Source organism: Lagopus leucura, unplaced genomic scaffold (assembly GCF_019238085.1).
Source record: "Lagopus leucura isolate 7727_CA_CO unplaced genomic scaffold, USGS_WTPT01 136-13_obj-0_obj, whole genome shotgun sequence".
Lineage (NCBI taxonomy): Eukaryota > Metazoa > Chordata > Aves > Galliformes > Phasianidae > Lagopus > Lagopus leucura.
This window is the reverse complement of record NW_024968667.1, coordinates 4,001-21,129: the sequence shown is the minus strand read 5'-3', so window position 1 is coordinate 21,129 and position 17,129 is coordinate 4,001. Positions and strand designations below refer to the sequence as shown.

At 59.2% G+C, this 17,129-nt stretch overlaps 2 protein-coding genes across 4 annotated transcripts; one reads left to right on the top strand and one right to left on the bottom strand.

Annotated features, from left to right (window-relative positions):
* The first annotated feature begins 716 nt into the window (after nt 1-716).
* On the top strand, nt 717-5,468 carry RCC1 (regulator of chromosome condensation 1). The gene is made up of 9 exons (XM_042894653.1): nt 717-1,100; nt 1,177-1,364; nt 1,679-1,858; nt 1,953-2,049; nt 2,873-2,995; nt 3,222-3,368; nt 3,659-3,778; nt 4,211-4,363; nt 4,881-5,468. The coding sequence occupies exons 1-9, from the start codon at nt 1,031-1,033 to the stop codon at nt 5,054-5,056; spliced, it is 1,254 nt and encodes a 417-aa protein (XP_042750587.1). The 5' UTR covers nt 717-1,030; the 3' UTR covers nt 5,057-5,468.
* Nucleotides 5,469-9,974: 4,506 nt separating this feature from the next.
* Nucleotides 9,975-15,534, bottom strand: LOC122193776 (delta-type opioid receptor). Of its 3 annotated transcripts, none has more exons than XM_042894654.1 (3): nt 15,317-15,534; nt 11,740-12,089; nt 9,975-11,143 (listed from the first exon to the last, which is right to left on the bottom strand). In XM_042894654.1, the coding sequence occupies exons 1-3, from the start codon at nt 15,532-15,534 to the stop codon at nt 10,608-10,610; spliced, it is 1,104 nt and encodes a 367-aa protein (XP_042750588.1). In that variant the 3' UTR covers nt 9,975-10,607. The 3 variants fall into 3 exon arrangements, with proteins under 3 accessions (XP_042750588.1, XP_042750589.1, XP_042750591.1); XM_042894655.1 differs by having other exon boundaries at nt 9,975-11,140; nt 15,317-15,507; XM_042894657.1 differs by having other exon boundaries at nt 9,975-11,140; nt 15,332-15,363.
* Nucleotides 15,535-17,129: the final 1,595 nt, after the last annotated feature.

The window sequence follows — 17,129 nt, the reverse complement described above, 5'->3', positions numbered from 1 at the left end:
GGGGAAAAAGCGAGACCAGGTGAGAGCCGGGAGAAGCGCCGTACGGACGTTCGCCGTCTTAGCGCGAGGTGTTGGGGGATTTTTAGGCTCCTCCTGCGAAGATCGGCCCGGGATGGGAGGGACGGAGCCTCCCGTGCCCCGCGGAGGCGGTCCCGGACCTCCGCGGCCTGCAGGGGGCGCTGTGACGCCCGCCGTGCCCCGGCGCATGCTCCGGGCGGGGAGCGCGGGGCCGGGAGCAGCGGCGGCGGAGCGGCGGAGGTGGGTGCGCGGCTATGGGGCGGGGAGGGGGGAGCACGGAGCGGGGCTGGAGGAGGGGGTTGGAACGGGGTGGGGGTGGGGAGGGGTCCGCGTGGCCGTGCCGCTCCCGGAGCCGCTCGGTCCGTCCGCTCGTGCTCGGGAAAGGCCGGGCCTGCGCTGCCCCACGTGGGGAGGGGAAGTGGTGGAGTTTGGGGTGGGGGGAGGGCGAGCGGGAAGTTCGAATTCGCGGCTCCGCGCGCGTTCCTGGGCTGGGAGCGGAGCTCTCGGTGCTTCCCGCGGTGCGGGCACGGCGTGGTTGGCGGCAAAAAGCCGCGCAGCCCCCCGGCCCCTTCGGCAGCCCGTGTGATGTGGGCGGTGTGGTTGATGGGAACGGGGTGCGGGGACCCCCGGGGAGTCGTTCCACTTCCCAAGCCATGCGGTGGGGCCGGGTGGGATGCTGTGTGCTGGGGGCAGAGCGCTCAAAGTCCCAAAGGTTGGGGCGCAGCCTGGCTCTGCAGCTTTCCGTGGTGCAAAGAGTGCAGGGGGTTCATTTCTGCACGAGTGCAATGGGATAAAACGTGAAAAAGTGACCTGTGTTTTCTCAAAGCGGGAGGACAGATCGGTGTCTGAGTCCTAAGGCAGTGCCTTCAGTGAGATCCGGACTGCAGCAGAGGGGACACGCAGGGATTGTCTCCAGGAAGGCCAACCGACAGCTGCACCGCAGCACTGCAGCGCTCTGCCGGCTGGGCCAGGCCTGAACAGAGCAGCTTTCATTGCTCAGATCCCAACCAACATGTCTGGAAAACGTGCTGCCAAGAAAAGCCCCGTTTTGGAGCAGTCACCTGAAAGGAAGAAACTTAAAAGTAAGAGAACTCCCCGGGCAGGTTCATAATTCCCTGTGCTTTTCCCTCCGGCTCCATCTGTCCTTTCTGCCCTCAGTCAGCCACCCGTCGCACCGCACGCAGCCCGGCCTGGTGCTTGTGTTGGGCCAGGGGGACGTCGGGCAGCTGGGCCTGGGGCAGGACGTGATGGAGAGGAAGAAGCCGGCCCTGGTGCAGCTGCCGGAGCTGATGGTGCAGGTGGAGGCAGGAGGGATGCACACCGTGTGCCTCAGCGAGACGGGCAAAGTGAGTGAGCACGGGGGGCCGGGGGGAGCTGGGTGGGAGCTGGGTGGGGGGCTGAGCTGCCCCTGCAAGCATAGGGAGCTCGGCTGTGTCCTGGAGCGGGGTTTGAATCACGCCTCGCTCTGCACGTCTGTGGCTGTGGCTGTTGCTGGTGCTGGGGCTGCAGTCTCCCTCCCCCAGCTCCCAGATGGTGCCGTGGACCTGGGAATTTTTGGGTGTGGAGGGATAATTCAGCCTGGTGGGTCTCTGTCCCATGGCTCCATGAGCATCCTGTGGAGCTCCTGTGTCCCATCCTGACCGCAACCCTCTCTTTACAGATCTACACCTTTGGCTGCAATGACGAAGGCGCCCTCGGGCGCGACACGTCAGAGGAAGGGTCAGAGTGCACCCCAGGACCTGTGCAGCTGCAGGAGAAGGTGGTGCAGGTCTCTGCAGGGGACAGCCACACGGCCGCGCTGACGGATGATGGCAGGGTTTTCATCTGGGGCTCCTTCCGGGTACGTTGGCTGTTTGGAAAATCACTGGAAGCTCTGCTGGTGGCGGCTGGGCGGCGTCTGTGACTCATTTCTGTGCACCCGTCTGTCCACCCAGGATAACAACGGGGTGATCGGGCTGCTGGAGCCCATGAAGAAGAGCACCGTTCCTGCGCTGCTTCAGCTCAACGTACCCGTTGTTAAAATTGTCTCAGGTCAGCAATGGGCACTCAGGGCAGGCTGTTCAGCCTTGGGCAAGGGGTGAAGGTCACACAGAATCGCAAGGTTGGAAGGGACCTCAAGGATCACGAAGCTCCAACCCCCTGCTGCATGCAGGGCCACCAACCTCCACGTTTCAGAGCAGCCCAGGCTGCCCAGGGCCCCATCCAACCTGGCCTTGAACACCTCCAGGGATGGACGGGGCATCACAGCCTCTCTGGGCAGCTGTTCCAGCACCTCACTGCTCTCATAGCAAAGAACTTCCCCCTGACGTCCAACCTCAGTCTCCCCTCCCTCAACTTCAAACCATTTCCCCTTGTCCTGCAGTTATCAACCCAGAGAGTTTTCCTTTCCTATTTCCTCTTTTCGCTGCACTGGGCTGGGTGCAAGGATGGGCTTCACTGGGTCATCTAGCCCTAGTGTTAGTTTAAACTCAGATTGGGTCAAATAGGAACATGTTTTACAGTTAGTTAAGAGTTATTCTACAGTTTAGGTTAACAGTTGATTGAAAATGCTTTGCAGTTCATGCCCCTCCACAGGGTGAGGGCACTGGCCCTTTCTAGATCCGGGGAAGCCAAGCAGAGCAGCCAGGGAGTTTGTCCAGTATCCAGGTGAGGTTGGGGGGCTCCTGTGCCTCTGAACCATGCAGTGAAACTTTCCGATGGGGAACCTCTGCCAAGAAGTGATCTTAGGTGTGTCGAGCGATCCTGAAGCTGCCAAAGGCCACAGAATCCTGGAAAGCTTGGACAGATGGGACTTCAGGGCGGGATGCCCCCCCTGGTGGGATCAGCCGCGCTCACCTCCTGTGTCTCTTTGCAGGGAACGACCATCTGGTGATGCTGACGGTGGATGGCGACCTGTTCACGTGTGGCTGCGGCGAGCAGGGCCAGCTGGGCAGGGTGCCTGCACTCTTTTCCAACAGAGGAGGACGGAAGGGGCTGCGTGAGTGGCTTTGGTGCTCAGAGACGTTCGGGGCTGTGGCGAGCAGGCTGTGAACTTGGGCTCTGTGCACAGCTTTGCTGAGGAGCAGAGGCTCTCTGTCTCTTCCTTGGCAACTCCAGGGCTTGTTTGTAAATCGGTCGCTTAAATCCAATGATTTGCAACTGAGAGGAGAGGAAAAGAGTGTAAATCATAAGCTCTCATATGATGCCTTGTTTCTTGTGCCCAGAGCGCCTGCTGGTCCCCCAGCGTGTCCCTGTCAGAGGCAAAGGCAAGATGCGCTTCCAGGATGCCTTCTGTGGGGCTTACTTCACCTTTGCCATCACACGGGAAGGACACATCTATGGGTTCGGCCTCTCCAACTACCACCAGCTGGGTGAGATTTGTTTGTGTCCCTGTGAATCTCCTGCCTTTACTGGGTCTCCAAAATGCCCTGAGCTCACCCTGCACACCCAGTGCCCATTGCAGGACATGTAGGAGCTGGAAATTGCGCTTGGGGCTCTGGGTTTAATTCCCAGCCCCTTCAGCTGCTGGATGTGAGGAGAAATATGATAACTGGGACTGGGGTTGCAGGGCTGGGCTGGGCTGCCATCAGTGGGGTCAGCCTTGTGAGGATGGCTCAGTGCTGTGCCTGATGTGCTGGGCTTTGTGCATCTCGCCCTGCAGGGACCCAGAGCACCGAGCCCTGCTTCTCCCCACAGAACCTGACATCCTTCAAGAACTCCACCAAGTCCTGGGTCGGGTTCTCTGGCGGGCAGCACCACACCGTGTGCGTGGACTCAGAGGGTGAGCACCAGTGGGATGGAGGGGCTGCCGAGCAGAGCGGGGCTCCCGGGGATCCCAGTCCTTTGGGGGAGATGTTGGGGTGAGGGTGAAAGGCTGAAAGGCCGAGTCCTTGGTGTTTGAGGCAGCACGGCGGTTGTGTCTGTGACGAGCTGTTGGAGGGGCCGTTTGGCTTTTGCAGAAATGTACTCTTGTTGAAAAGGTGGCTCAAATTTGAAACAAAGAGCAGGGATGATGACAGAAACCCCCTCCTAGAGTCCTGTATCCCACTGGGGAGCCCAGGGTCAGATCGAGGGTTTGCTGAGGGATGTGGTGGGGAGGAGTGATGCTCCCAGCTCCTCCAGGGTCAGACCTGGGGCAGGAAGGGTCTGGCTCCAGCTTCCTGTGGTCTCTGCCCTCCTTGTTTCACCTCTCCTGCTCTCTGTTGTGCCCTAGGTAAGGCTTACAGCCTGGGCAGGGCTGAGTACGGCCGGCTGGGCCTCGGGGAAGGGGCAGAAGAGAAGAGCACACCCACTGTCATCCCAGACCTCCCCAGCATCTCTTCCGTCGCATGTGGCGCATCGGTCGGCTATGCTGTCAGCAGTGATGGTGAGTGCTGCGGCCTCCCTGCCATGGGGGGCTCAGGAGCTGCCCTGTACCCTCATCCACCCCTGCGGGGCTCTCCCTTCCAGGAGCTCCATCACACACTGGGTTGGGACTCAGCCCATTCCCCATGTTTTTGCAGCCCAGGGGCAGCAGCTGCTCACGTGTTTTTGTGGGCACTTGACAGAGGGGTTTGTCAGAGCGTGCTGACCCAGCGGGGCTGGTCAGAGAACCGAGCTGTGAACTTGGGAGCTCTTTGTGGGCTGTGTGCAGCATCTGCAGCTGCAGGAAGGATTTGCTGTGGCGTGAGAACAGGCTTGGTGCGTTTGCATTGCTCCTTGGGGGCAAGGTGCTGGCTTTAAGGCAGTCCATGCAATGAAACGCTGCTCCATAGGAAGCCCAAATGCCTCCTCCCTTCTCTCCCCCCCCTGCCTGCCCCTCTGGAACCCTTTGCTTCCCCCCTTTGCCCAGCTCCAGATGCTGTTTTTACCCAAAGCCCAAACTCTCATCACCTCCTTTGCAGGACGGGCATTCGCGTGGGGAATGGGCACCAACCACCAGCTGGGAACGGGCGAAGAGGAGGATGTCTGGAGCCCCGTGGAGATGACAGGGAAACAGCTGGAGAACCGCCTGGTCCTGGCTGTGTCCAGCGGAGGCCAACACACAGTGCTGCTGGTCAAGGACAAGGCACGGAGCTGATCACTCCATTGGGGCGCAGTGGGATCGCGTGGCCCACGGGCGTCTCCTCCTGCCACCAGCCCCACATTGGGCAGCTGCTTCCCTGCTCTGCTGTCTCCCAAACCACAGCGAGGGAAGGCAGAGGGCTCCCAGAGCCTTCTCAGGTGCCCCGTCTTCTGTTTCCGTGTTGCCTTCCAGGTAGCTGCACTGGGAAGGGAGGCACTGCGAGGATGGATTTTATACATTTAAGTTATAGCAATGGGGGGAGGGAAGCTGTGTGTGCTTGGGGCTGGTCAGGAGCCTGGGAGCTGTACAGTGGCTAACGTTGAATTTTTTTAAAGAAAATGTAAAGTATTTTGGTTGATTGAGGAAGAGAGGGAGGGGGGAAAAGAAGAAAACCTCTAAACGTTTGGAATAAATGGAGTTTTGATAAGTGCTGGGTTTCCCTCTGCGTGGAGCAGGGCAGGGCGCTGTGGGTGGCAGTGCCATCTCACGCTGTGCCGCTTCGGGGCTGTGTGCACTTGTTGTGTGCAGCTGTGGGGTTCTGCCGCAGGATGGCAGCAGTGCGAGGAGCACCGGGGATGGCAGTGAGGAGGGCAGGGTCCCCATGGGGTGCTGCTGACCCCACGCTGTCCCTGACACCATTGGGAGCTGGGGCAGAACGGATCCTGATAGGGGTTGGAGTTGAGGTGTCGAAGGTGATGGGTTGCATCGCGGCGTGGCCCCAACCTCTGGTGTCTGTTGGGTGTTCATTAGGGAGCAGGTTCCTTAATGAGGCTCCAGCTGGGGGTGGGAGTTTGGTGGGATGCTGTGGGGGGGCTCGCTGCCCATTTGCTCTGCACGTTTTGGGCTGGGAAGGATGAGCCTGGAGGTGCAATGAGGGGCTGAGCACGAAGCTCTGCTCCTCTCCCACCACCACAGAGCAGCTTTTTGTCTGACCCACGCATCATCTCAAATCACCACCAACACAGGCTGAGCCAGCAGCGCTCACCCCAACCTAAGGCTGCTCCTGGGGACCCATCACCCTCCATTCAGTGCTCCTCCATCACCCAGCGTGACCCGGTGGGGGAACAGCACTGTTATTTTTATACCCCTTCCAGCACAAATAGCAAACGCCCCCCCCCCCCCCTCCCCCTTTGTGCTTTGCAGCCCTTCTCTGTGCCCGCTAACGCTGCTGTGACACAGGGCTGGGGTGGCTCCTTCCCGTGTGCGTCTGCCTGCGTCACCTCGCTGCCCCTATTAATAGCTCAGAGATGTGGAGGGATGTAATCGAGGGAGACGTGGGGATCCTCCGGGGCTGTAATGGGAAGGAGGGTGCGTGGAAGCAGGGGGTGAAGGAGGCAGCTCCAGTCTGATGGGGTTGGGGTTGGAAATTGGGTCAGATGGGATTTGAGTTGGGATTAGGGTGGGATGGCATGAGATTTAGGTTGGAGATTGAGATGGGGATGGGATTGGGATGAGTTTGAATGGGATTTGGGTTGAATGGGATGAGATTGGGGTTGGGATTGAGTTAGGGTGCAATTTAGGTTGGGGATAGGATGGAGTCTGGGTGGGTTGGGGTTGGAATTGGGATGGGATCAGACGGGATTTGGGTTGGGGGTGGGATTGGGATGGGGTTGAATGGAATTTGGGTTGGGATGGGAGGAGGTTGGGGTTGAGATTGGGATTGGAACGGGGTCTGGTGGGATTTGGGTTGGGGTTGGGATGGAATGGGGTCGGATGGGATTTGGTTTGGGATTGGATGGGGTTGGGTTGGGTTAAGTCACCGATAAACCTGGGTTTGGATTCCTGACGCATTCCTTGGTGGTGTGAATGCCTCCCAAAGAGGATAATGCCTCTGAAGTGCTGTCCTCTTGACAAGGTGGCAAATGTTCTTAGGAAGGACGAGAGGTGACGGCTTGAGCTCGGCATCTTGGACACCCCAAGCCCCTGTTTGGGGGCACATTGCAGCACATGCAGCACTGGGCTGGTGCAGTGCCCTACATGGACCCCAAGTCCAGAGCTGCTGCAGTCATTTGGGAACAAAGCCCAGCATTTCCCATCCTGTTCCTGGCAGGGAACGTCCCCAGCCAGCGAGGAGCCTGCAGCTCATCAGAGTGAGGGGGGGCTTTATGGAGAAAGGGAGGAAAACACGGATAGGGAGAACAACGGCACAAACAAAAGAGTTTAAATTTATCAGCAGCGATGAATCAACTCGCGTTGTCTTGGGAGCAGGAGTGATGCTTCAATGGGATGCCGTGCAGGATTTGGGGAAGGATGGGCCTCCAAGGATGGGGAGGGTGGAGGAAAACAGCGTAACTGAGGAAAGGGAAACGTCTCATTAACATGGCTTTGCTGTGTGGGGGGATGAAGGAGGAGGAATTCGGGCACTGGGGTAGGATAGAGGGGGGATGAGCCTTTCCCCATCCCTATAGCAGACGTGGGGTCTGGGTTTGGTGCAGGGCTGGGGTTTGCACCCAAAAGCAGAGGCAGAAACGTGCATCTATTGCACCGTGGGGTTCAGCCTTGGCACAGCCAGCATCGCCTCCCTGAGCCCCCTGCGTGGCACCCGGGGGGAGAAGGCAGCCACCGCATCCAGCACACGGCTGTGCCATCGTGCGCTGGTGCTGTGCAGGGTTTGCAGCTGGGAAAAGAAAGGGAGACAAAAGGGAAAGCCTCAGTCATTATTCACGACGATTTGGGTTTCGAAGTGAAGCCAAGATTGTCTCTGAGAGCCGGGATGCAGCCTGGGCTGCTGTGGGGGGTGGGAGAGCTCTGCATCCACACGGCGAAGTCATGGCCATGTGCGTAATAATGCAATTATGGCATTGCTGCAGACAAAGAACCCAGCGGCCGCGTCATCAATCACACACGTTGGAATCAAGTGTGCTGCATGAGGGCTCATTATTTAATGGATTAATTAGCAAAACAGAAAAAAAAAAAAATAGCAAACGTCTCCTCGGGTTGCAGATTTGCAGATGCTGTTCTCTGGAGCTGGGTGCACGTGGGGAAGCACCGTTCAGTGCCGTGCCATCGCTGCATCCTTCAGCCTCTGCTCCTCCATCAACACCTCCGCACCCCCCCGGAGCGCTCCGGGTTCTGCTGCTCCCCATCTCTGAGCCCATTGAGGTGACAGAAAGCGATAAAGGCTTGGAAAAAAAACCCCGACGTCTCGTTCAGCGCGGGCTCCGACGCCCGTTTCCATTCGCTCCTGCTCTAAATCCTCATTTGCATTTAGATTACTCGGGCTGGGTGCTGTGCCGCTGCAATAATGAGCACAGAAGGACCCATCGGTGCCGCTGTGCGCTCAGATCCCCCGTACGGCGGCCCTGGGGGGGCACAGACCCTCCCCATCTTCCCCCCCCCCCCCCCCCCCCTCAAAGCATCCCCTCTCGTTTTCGGCTCTGGGGAATGGAAGCGGCGCTGGAAGCTCTCGGCTCTCTTTTCTTTCCCAGCGGGTGCAGCTCCTGTACAGCAATGGCATCGAGGGACGAGGGCTGGGGGCAGCAGTGCCATCCCTGGGACACAGCGGAGGGGACAGGGATGGGGACGCGGGGTCTGCCTGTAGACAGAGCCATGTACATCTGTATAAATGTATGTATAAGTGTGCAGGGCGCCCTCCCCGTCAGCATCCTGACTGGAGTGGAAGCAGGGTTAAGTTTTTCCTCTGCTTTCTCTTTCCCCTCCTGCATCTGCCGGAGCGTGGGTGAGTTTAAAAAATAATGACCAAGAGCCTTTTAACCCACTTTAAGGGCACTGCAGCACATTTTCCAGCAGGCTGAGAGAGCGGCGGGGCCCTGCAGGGTGGGAAATGGTCCTCAGCACTGTGGCCTCAGGATGGAGCTGTGATGGTGGGGTCACCTCCCCCATGTGTCCCTTGTGCTGCAGTACACAGAGCCCTGGGGCAGCTCAACCACACAGGGACATTCCAACTCTGCAGGGACATTCCAACACTTCAGCAGCACACCAATCCTATATGGACATTCCAACCCTGCAGGGACACCCCAGTCCTGTGTCACTCCGACCCCACAGGACATCCCAAACCTACAAAGACATCCCAACCCTATGGGACATCCCAATCCTTCAGGGACACCCCAACCACACCAGGACATCCCAACCCAACCAGACCCAGTTCTACAGGGTACTTCAACCCTACAGGGGCATTCTAACCCTGCAATGACACCTCAGTCCTACATGGACACCCCAACCCTGCAGGACATCCCAATCCTGTAGAATACCCCAATCCTACAGGCACATTCTAACCCTACAGAGACATCCCAATCCTACTTGGACACCCCAGCCCTACAGGGGCATCCCAACCATACAAAGACAGCCCAATCATACAGGCACATCCCGACCCTTTAGGACACCCCAAACCCCACACGGGGCTGACGCTCAGCCCAGTGGGAGGCACAAGCAGGCGAAGCTTTGCAGCGCTGAGGCATTGCTCAGCTGGGAGGGATGCACTGCAGACAGACTGTAAAAGTGCCCCAGTGATCCTTGATTTGTGATCCAAAATTTTGCTCCATTTGGCCCTTCCAAGAAGAAATTGGTCTCCATTGCCTCGTCAGCTCTGCCTTGCAAAGGGGCAGGCTGCAATCGCCAGCAGCTCTGCAGCAAGGTAAGGCCGTTGTGGAGAGGTAATGACCTTCATTAGGCTCAATTGATGCAACTGGAAAAAAAACAGAGCCAAGAGGCGGCCTCTCCTTCCAGCCCACGCGCCCCAGGTGCACCCACGTGTCCGCCTGCTTCCTCCAGCACCATCAATTTGTCCAATAAAAGCCATTAGTGCTCCTTCTGAGCCCCATCCTCCGTGGGCTGTGTGCCCTCATGGGCACAGAGCTGCTGCAGGAGGTGGAGGGGACAGAAGGTCAGCGGCACCAGGGATGCATCTGTCCCTGTTTAGCGGTGGTAATGCAGTGCAGAGCCCCAGGGCTGATGGCTGCTGCAGATGAGCTCCCATCGAGGTGCTGCTGGAGAACAGGGCTCCATCCGCATGGTGCTGAGCACAAAACCCCAGCCCTGGGCTGGGCTCTGCCTCACGTGGCTGTGAGTGCATAAACTGTCAGTGCTGGAGAGGACGAGGGATGGATGCGCCGTCCTAATCGCGTTAGCGCTGCGAGAAACTCCTCAAGTACCCACCAATTGCTCTGTAATGAGATCTTCCTCGGGCTGGCTGTCTCTGGCAGCAGACGGATGGGAGCTGCCCTGTGGGATGCAGGAATGCAGCGTTGCTGTGGGGCTGGGGATGCTGCGCCCGCATTGCCAGCTTTGCACCCATGGGCAGGGTTGCCAGTGAGATCCCAATAACGCAGCAGTAGTATCAACTCAAAGGTCCTCTCTGGGGCCAGAGTTGGCTTGGAGGTCTCCAGTAAACCACTGCTCACCGATGGGTTTTCCATGGGCAGAAAGGCAGCCCAAGCCCTACGTGTGCAGTGGGCGTCCTCTCATGGCTCAACGAGCCCCACCAAAAAGAAAACTCTCCGCAGTCTGTCTGCATTCAGTCCCAGCAGGGCTAAAGCTCTGTGGTGGTCTCCTGGGTGACCTCTGAGCGCGGCTCGTCCCCAGCACCCCGCTGCTCACCCACGCCTAGTCATGCCGGCTGGCCGCGGCCGTCCGACGGGGCGCAGGTGGAGACGCGCTCCCGCGTGGTGTTCCGAGCTCTGGAGAAGCTGTTCTGCTCCACACGAGCTCGGAAGGGCAGGCAGAACTCGCGGAAACACCTCTTGAAGTTTTCATCCAGGAAAGCGTAGAGGACGGGGTTGAGGCTGCTGTTGGTGTAACCCAGCGCGATGCAGAAGTGCAGGCTGGCCACCACGTAGGGGTTCTTCTTGTCGATGTCCACCAGCGTCCAGACGATGACGAAGATGTGGATGGGCGTCCAGCAGATGATGAAGGCTGCCACCACCACCAGCACCATGCGGGTGATGCGCCGCAGGTTGCGGTCCTTCTCCTTGGAGCCTGAGAGCAGACGGACGCTCTTCAGGCGCAGGATCATCAGCCCATAGCAGATGGTGATGACCAGGATGGGCACCATGAAGGCAAAGATGAAGACGCAGATCTTGGTCACCGTGTCCCAGTAGATGGGAGGGTCGGGGAACTGCAGCGTGCACAGCACTGTTCCATCTGCTGGAAGAGGGATGGAAACAAGGGAGAGCAGATGGAGCGTCTGCTGGGAACTGAATGCTTCTGCTCCATGGTGGCAGAGCATCTCCATCCGTGCTAAAACCACCAGGAGATGCGTGCCCATGTGCCATCTCATTGCAGACTGCCCTGGAGCTCTGTGGGGTGCCTGTGGGATGCAGGAGGTGCCACCAAACTGGGGATCATTCTCTGCAGAGCCTTTTGCAGCATCCCAACCCCTGCATTGGGCGCATCCCCCTGTCACCTTCCACTGAAACTGATTGCTTCTGCAGGATGCCCGGATTTCTCCCAGCAGCCACCAAACAGGAGCTGCAGACTCACTGGGGATTTCGCTATATAGCCAGTATACCCATCGTACCCCAAGCCCTGGCGTCGGCACCTGATCTGCACCCCGGCAGTGAACACCTGGGACTGTTTCCAACCTCTGCAACCAAAATGGAAAACAGCACCATGCTGGTTTTCCACCATGGTCGTGATGGAGGGATGACCTCCAACAGAGCACAAACACGGACAGGACCGAGTGGCTCAGCAGTGTCACCCCAGGAAGCACAGATGGGACCTTTCCTCAAAAGCTCACTTGCCTTTTGACTTGGTGACTGCCATGACCATGATGGGCACCCCAATGACAGAGGAGAGCACCCAGATGCAGACGTTGATGACCTTCGCCTTGGCCGGTGTGCGGAAATCCAGCGCCTTGACCGGGTGACACACGGCCACGTAACGGTCCACACTCATCATGGTGAGGGTGAAGATGCTGGTGAACATGTTGTAGTAGTCGATGGAGAGCACGAGCTTGCAGAGCAGCTCCCCAAAAGGCCAGGTCTCCATCAGGTACTTGGCGCTCTGGAAGGGCAGCGTGCTGGTGGCCAACGCGTCGGCCAGCGCCAGGTTGAAGATGTAGATGTTGGTGGCTGTCTTCATCTTGGTGTACCTGAAGGGGAGGGCAGAGGTGGGGGCTGGCGGGCGCTCAGGGAACCAGAAATCCTCCTGGTTTGGTTTCCTATCGAATTTGAGTGGGGTGGGGAAAATCGCTGAGCAAATGTGGCACTGAGGGGGGTTGGGTTGGGGTTGGGGATCTTGGAGGTCTTTTCCAACCTGAATGACTCCGTGATTCTATGAGTGGGCACGGGGGGATGGGTTGAGATTGGACTGGATGTTCTTAGTGGTCTTTTCCAACTGTAACCATTCTGTGTGCCCATCTGGGGAAGGGCTGGGGATGTGCTGCTGCGTGGGGTGAAGCCAAAGGAGCCTCTCCCACACACCTGGCCAGGGAAACAACGCTCATTCATCTGCCTGCCTCTACTTGGAGATCAAAGCAACTCCGAGGAGCTTTTCAAATCAGTCTCTTTTCCAATTAAATCGATTTACTCCATTTCCCCGAATCAGTTGCACAATGTCCTTTACCTCCTGAAACCTCCTCTATCTGATTTTCCACCCAGTAAATCGTGATTATCCAGCCTGCTTCCCTGTCGAGTTTCCTTGCAGAAATTGGATCGATTACCCCCTGAAAGAGGCCAGATGGGATCAGCACCATCAGCAGCACCATCAGCACGGCTGGAGCTGCTCCACGGGAGCCTTTGGGGAAGCCTGGCCCCACGCATGGCACAGGGACATGGGGACGTTGGCTCTGCTGCTGACCTCTGGTCCTCATCACATTGTGATAGGAGCAGTGCCTGGACCTGGTGCTGAGAGCTGAAGGTCCCCAAAGGTCACAGTGCTCTGGGAGACCACTGGGTTGTTTGTGGGGTGCTGGGGTCAGGACTGTGCCTGCAGCTCCATCACCTCCATGCGCTCCTTCCCAGGTATCCCCCGTACCTCAGAGCATCCTCTGCAGCCCCCAGCTCATTAAGGTGCCCCCTAATCGATTAGCAAAGCATCTCTGTGCGTGGATAAAGCTGCTCACAGCATCCATAGGGGGTCAGGCTGAGAACTGGGGGAGGGTGCTGCACTGTGGATGACGGATTTGGCTCTGGGACGTGGGGGAAGATGATCCTTGGGCTGTTGGGGCTCAGCTTAGAGAATGACTCCATCATGCAAGGAGCAAATTGGGGCAAGGAGGGGCTCCGTTTCCTTTGGCTTTCCCCACCATCCACCATCAGACCCCACTGGGGGGGGGGGGGGGGATGCAGCCCCAGGTTTGTGCTGTCAGAGATGGAGCTGCAGAAATGGGGCTCTGCACAGCAGTGAGCGCATTCCTGCTGCAGCCCCTCGCCTGGGGGAGGGCGGGGAGGGAAGAACATCTAATCTGAATTTGCTCTTCAAGCACAACGTGAATTTGAAATTTCCTTGAGACGTTTCCCTTTCCCGTGCCATCGCTCTGTCGGTGAATGCGCGTTTCAGCAACGTCTCCTTCTGGGTTAAACAAAAAGCTGAGGATTTCTGTTTGCTGTCAGTTTTTGTTTTGGCTCACCCAGGTTAAAAATAGCCATTCCAGGTAGGTTCACACTTCTCTGATCTCTGCTTTTTGCACAAAGGGGACAAACGTGTGACTCGGGCTGCGCAGCGCAGTGCTGGGTAAGCGCTTCTGCAGCTGCTGCCAGATGTGCCCCCTCCTCCAGAGGGTTTTGGGGAAGGATTCAGCCCAGTGGGGGGGTCCAGGGTGGTGAGCCTCCCTTCCGGGCTGCCAGTGCCACCAGTGCTTCCAAGGAGGGGCTTAAACACTGCAGACAATGCGATCTGTTGGATGGTGGCTGGGTGCTGGACGTGGGCTCCCATTTTGGCTGCTCTGGGCTTTGGGTTTTGGCTTGGATGGGCTCCAGGGTGGAGGGATGGAGGTGTTGGGCTGTGCACAGGGTCCTGTATGTGCTCATCACCACTACCCACAGCACACTGGGGAATGGGGTCCCCATGTTTCCACATCTCCGGGTCCCCATGTCCCCAAGCCCTGCTGGTGCACTCCAGCCACAAACCCCCCTGCAGAGGGATCTGGACCCAGACTGTGCTTGCAATCCCACTGACAGCCCCATCCTGTGCAGATTTCCCCCTGTAAATCCTACCCAATGCAGAGCAACCCGCCCATGTAGCAAACTGCTCTGTCCTTAGCCTGCATTCTGCCGAATGCACACAGATGCCAAAAGCTTTGAGACCTTCAGTTTTGCGAGGCTGAGCCCCCACCTCGTGCAACAAACCCCAGAGAAGCCCCCCAAGAATCATCAGAGGGGCTCAGAGGGCAATGCACTCCCATCCCCCAGAGATACAGCATCTGGGTCAGGGAGTGGGGGGCCTGAAACCATGGCTATGTGCTCTGGCTGCTGCACCAGGCTGCGTTCGTTAAGCACAGGCAGCAATGAGGTGACCGTATGAGTTTGCTGACGAGGATGCTGTTTGCACATTCAGGCTTTTTCTATCTCAAAATGCCGTCCCTGCTCCAGGCAGCTGGAGGGGGCTGACTATGTGCATCCCTCAGTGCGTGCTCCCCCTTGATTTCTGCTTTTTTTCTCTCCAGGGTCAACTGTACAGCTGCTTCGGGTGGGTGAAAAACTCCTGCTGGTGCTGTGTCTGAGCCCCCCGCCCTGCACAGGGCTGCGGGAAGGAGCTGCCTTTGTTCCACGGGGATGCTGTCCCTCCTCTGAGCTTTGCCATCGGCTTTGCATGCCGTTCCTTCTCACACCACCGATTCTGGGGGCCCCAGGAGCCAGGTGGGAAGGTCACACCGCTGACCCCGTGCAATGGAAGTGCCGGGATTGGAGGGGAAACGGGACAAAACGGGGAATCCCACACAACCCCCAGCTGCTGGCAGGGCTCCTGCGCTCCATAGAGCTGCCCCGTTCTGTAGGGATGGGGGGTGGACACGCACGGCTCTCTGTGGTCCCACCCAGCCATGAAGGGCAGCAAGTGGATCCTACAGCGCGCCTGCAGGAGAGAGGGGAACGGGACCCCCGGATACCATCTCCCGCAGCCCCACTTCACACACACACACAGCTGCTCTGTCTCTGCACCCCCTCTCACCTCCGCGCCTTGCACACACGTGTGTGCTCACACGTGGCCGCATCACACCCAGCTCGGCGCCCCCGGGGGCTCTCCGCACCCGGCGCGCCCCCAGCCGCGCTCCCGCGGTCCCCTCGAGCGCAGCACAGCCCCGCTGCTCTCGCACTCATCGCCCTCTCACACCCCGCGCACTCTGACGCCTTTTACACGCTCCCGCAGCCCCGCTCTCACCGCACGATGCCGTACATCACCAACACGTTGCCCAGCAGCCCCACCACGCACACCACCGAGTACAGCGCGGTGATGACGATGGCGATCAGGATGGATGTGGCGTTTTTGGTTCTCGGCGGTCCCGTCTCATTGCCGCTGGTTCCGGGCAGGGCATCCCATGCTGTGCTGTTATCCCACACCGCGATCGGCTCCGTGGGCAGTTCCGTGTTCAGCTCCATGCCCCGCAGCGCCCGCACCGCGCAGACCCAAAGCCGCGGGTTCGAGTCCCGCTCCCGCCCGGCGCCGCCGCCTCCCGCGGTCTCCTTATAGAGCCGCCGTGTGCTCCTAGCCACGTGGGGCCGGGGGCGGCCCTGCCGTCTTCTGCCGCCTCCCTCCGCACCCTCCTGGTCCCTACCTGCATCCCAGACCCCTCCCAGCACGAATCTTTAGTGCCCTCTGCCGCAGCCCACCCCTCCCCCCGGTCCCTGCTCCATCCCGGTCCCTGCCGCCCCCACCTCGATCCCTGCTGCACCCCCACACCGTGGCCCTGCTGCCTCCGATCCCGGTTCCCTACATCACCTCGTCCCTCCCGGACCGCCCCCGGTTCCTGCTGCATCTCCCCCTCTTCCTGTAGAGCCCCCACACCCGCTCCCTGTTGCCCCATCCCACTCCCTGCTGCCTTCCTCCGAAGTCATTGAGGGGCCACGAACATCCCCGGGGGTCGCAAGGCTGGGGGACATCGGGTTCGGTGCAAACTGCGATACTGATCCTGTTTTCTCTTGTTTGGAAGAAGGCTGGGGAGGGGGATAGGAGGGGGGTGGGAGAGGAGAAGGAATGGGGTGGGGAGGGCAAACAGCCCCTGTCCCCACAGAGAAGCTGGGGGCCCCATATGGGACCGGGGCTGCCCATGGGAACAGGGCTCCAAATGGTGTTGGAGGTCTGAACGGGACTGGGGCTGCAAAAGGGATCGGGATTCCGAATGGGAACGGGGCTGCACGTGGGGTCGGGGCTCCAAATGATGTCAGAGTTCTGAATGGGATCAGGGCTCCAAATGGGATCGGTGCTCCAACAGGTCTGGGAACCCAACGGGTTGTGCTGGGGGACCTGTGCTCCTCTCGCGGGGTGTGAGGAACCCCAGAGGTCAGCGGGATGGAGGCACCCCACGCCGCCCAGCTGAGGGTGCAGCTCGTTTTGGTGGGGATATTTGCTCCCCCCAAAGCTCTGCAGGCTGTGGGTCGGACCCGGGGTGGGAGCAGCACATCACCCCACACCCCGCAGCTCGCGGGATGCTTTGGGGTTTGCAGGAAAGGCATTGAGGAGCTCCGCAGCCGCCGAGCCCTTCCCACACCGGCACTCAGCCTTGAGGAGGAACACGGGCTGAGCTCCGCCGTTTGTTTTCCTACGTCAACAGCTCCGAGTGTTCTCCTACCTCTCGGGGCAGCTGCTGGGAGAGAACAAAGCCCGGCGTCAGGGGAGACCAAAGCAGCTGAGCTCCTTCCCTGCCTCTCTCGGTATCTTTGGGCATCGTTACCCCTCCGGTGCTGTTTGGGGTCGGGGGGTTGCACGGGGAACCCCCGCCCGGTGCGTTGCTGCTGCAGATGGCGGTGGTGTCACCGATGCCGCCCGTGTCCCCGAGGTGCTCTCACCTCCTACTGGGCATCGCCAGCCTGCCTCGATGCAGGATGCATTGGTGGTTCTGCCTACAGCCCATCCCCGTGAAAAACACCTAAGAATCAGCCTGAAATGAAGGTGGTTGCTTCAGAGTGGGGGTTATCAAACCCTCCCCCCACCCCTCCCAACATCGTGCCTGGCCCCGTAGCAGGGAAGGGCGCAG

What these genes read in the sequence shown, in the direction of transcription:
- LOC122193776 (XM_042894654.1), bottom strand. Translation starts at nt 15,534, where the DNA reads ATGGAGCTGAACACGGAACTGCCCACGGAGCCGATCGCGGTGTGGGAT. An exon ending in GTGATGTACGGCATCGTGCG is followed by an intron (nt 12,090 to 15,316) that starts GTGAGAGCGGGG and finishes CCTCCCCTTCAG; the next exon opens with GTACACCAAGATGAAGACAG. An exon ending in GGCAGTCACCAAGTCAAAAG is followed by an intron (nt 11,144 to 11,739) that starts GCAAGTGAGCTT and finishes TCCCTCTTCCAG; the next exon opens with CAGATGGAACAGTGCTGTGC.
- RCC1 (XM_042894653.1), top strand. Translation starts at nt 1,031, where the DNA reads ATGTCTGGAAAACGTGCTGCCAAGAAAAGCCCCGTTTTGGAGCAGTCA. An exon ending in GCCTCAGCGAGACGGGCAAA is followed by an intron (nt 1,365 to 1,678) that starts GTGAGTGAGCAC and finishes CTCTCTTTACAG; the next exon opens with ATCTACACCTTTGGCTGCAA. An exon ending in TCATCTGGGGCTCCTTCCGG is followed by an intron (nt 1,859 to 1,952) that starts GTACGTTGGCTG and finishes CTGTCCACCCAG; the next exon opens with GATAACAACGGGGTGATCGG.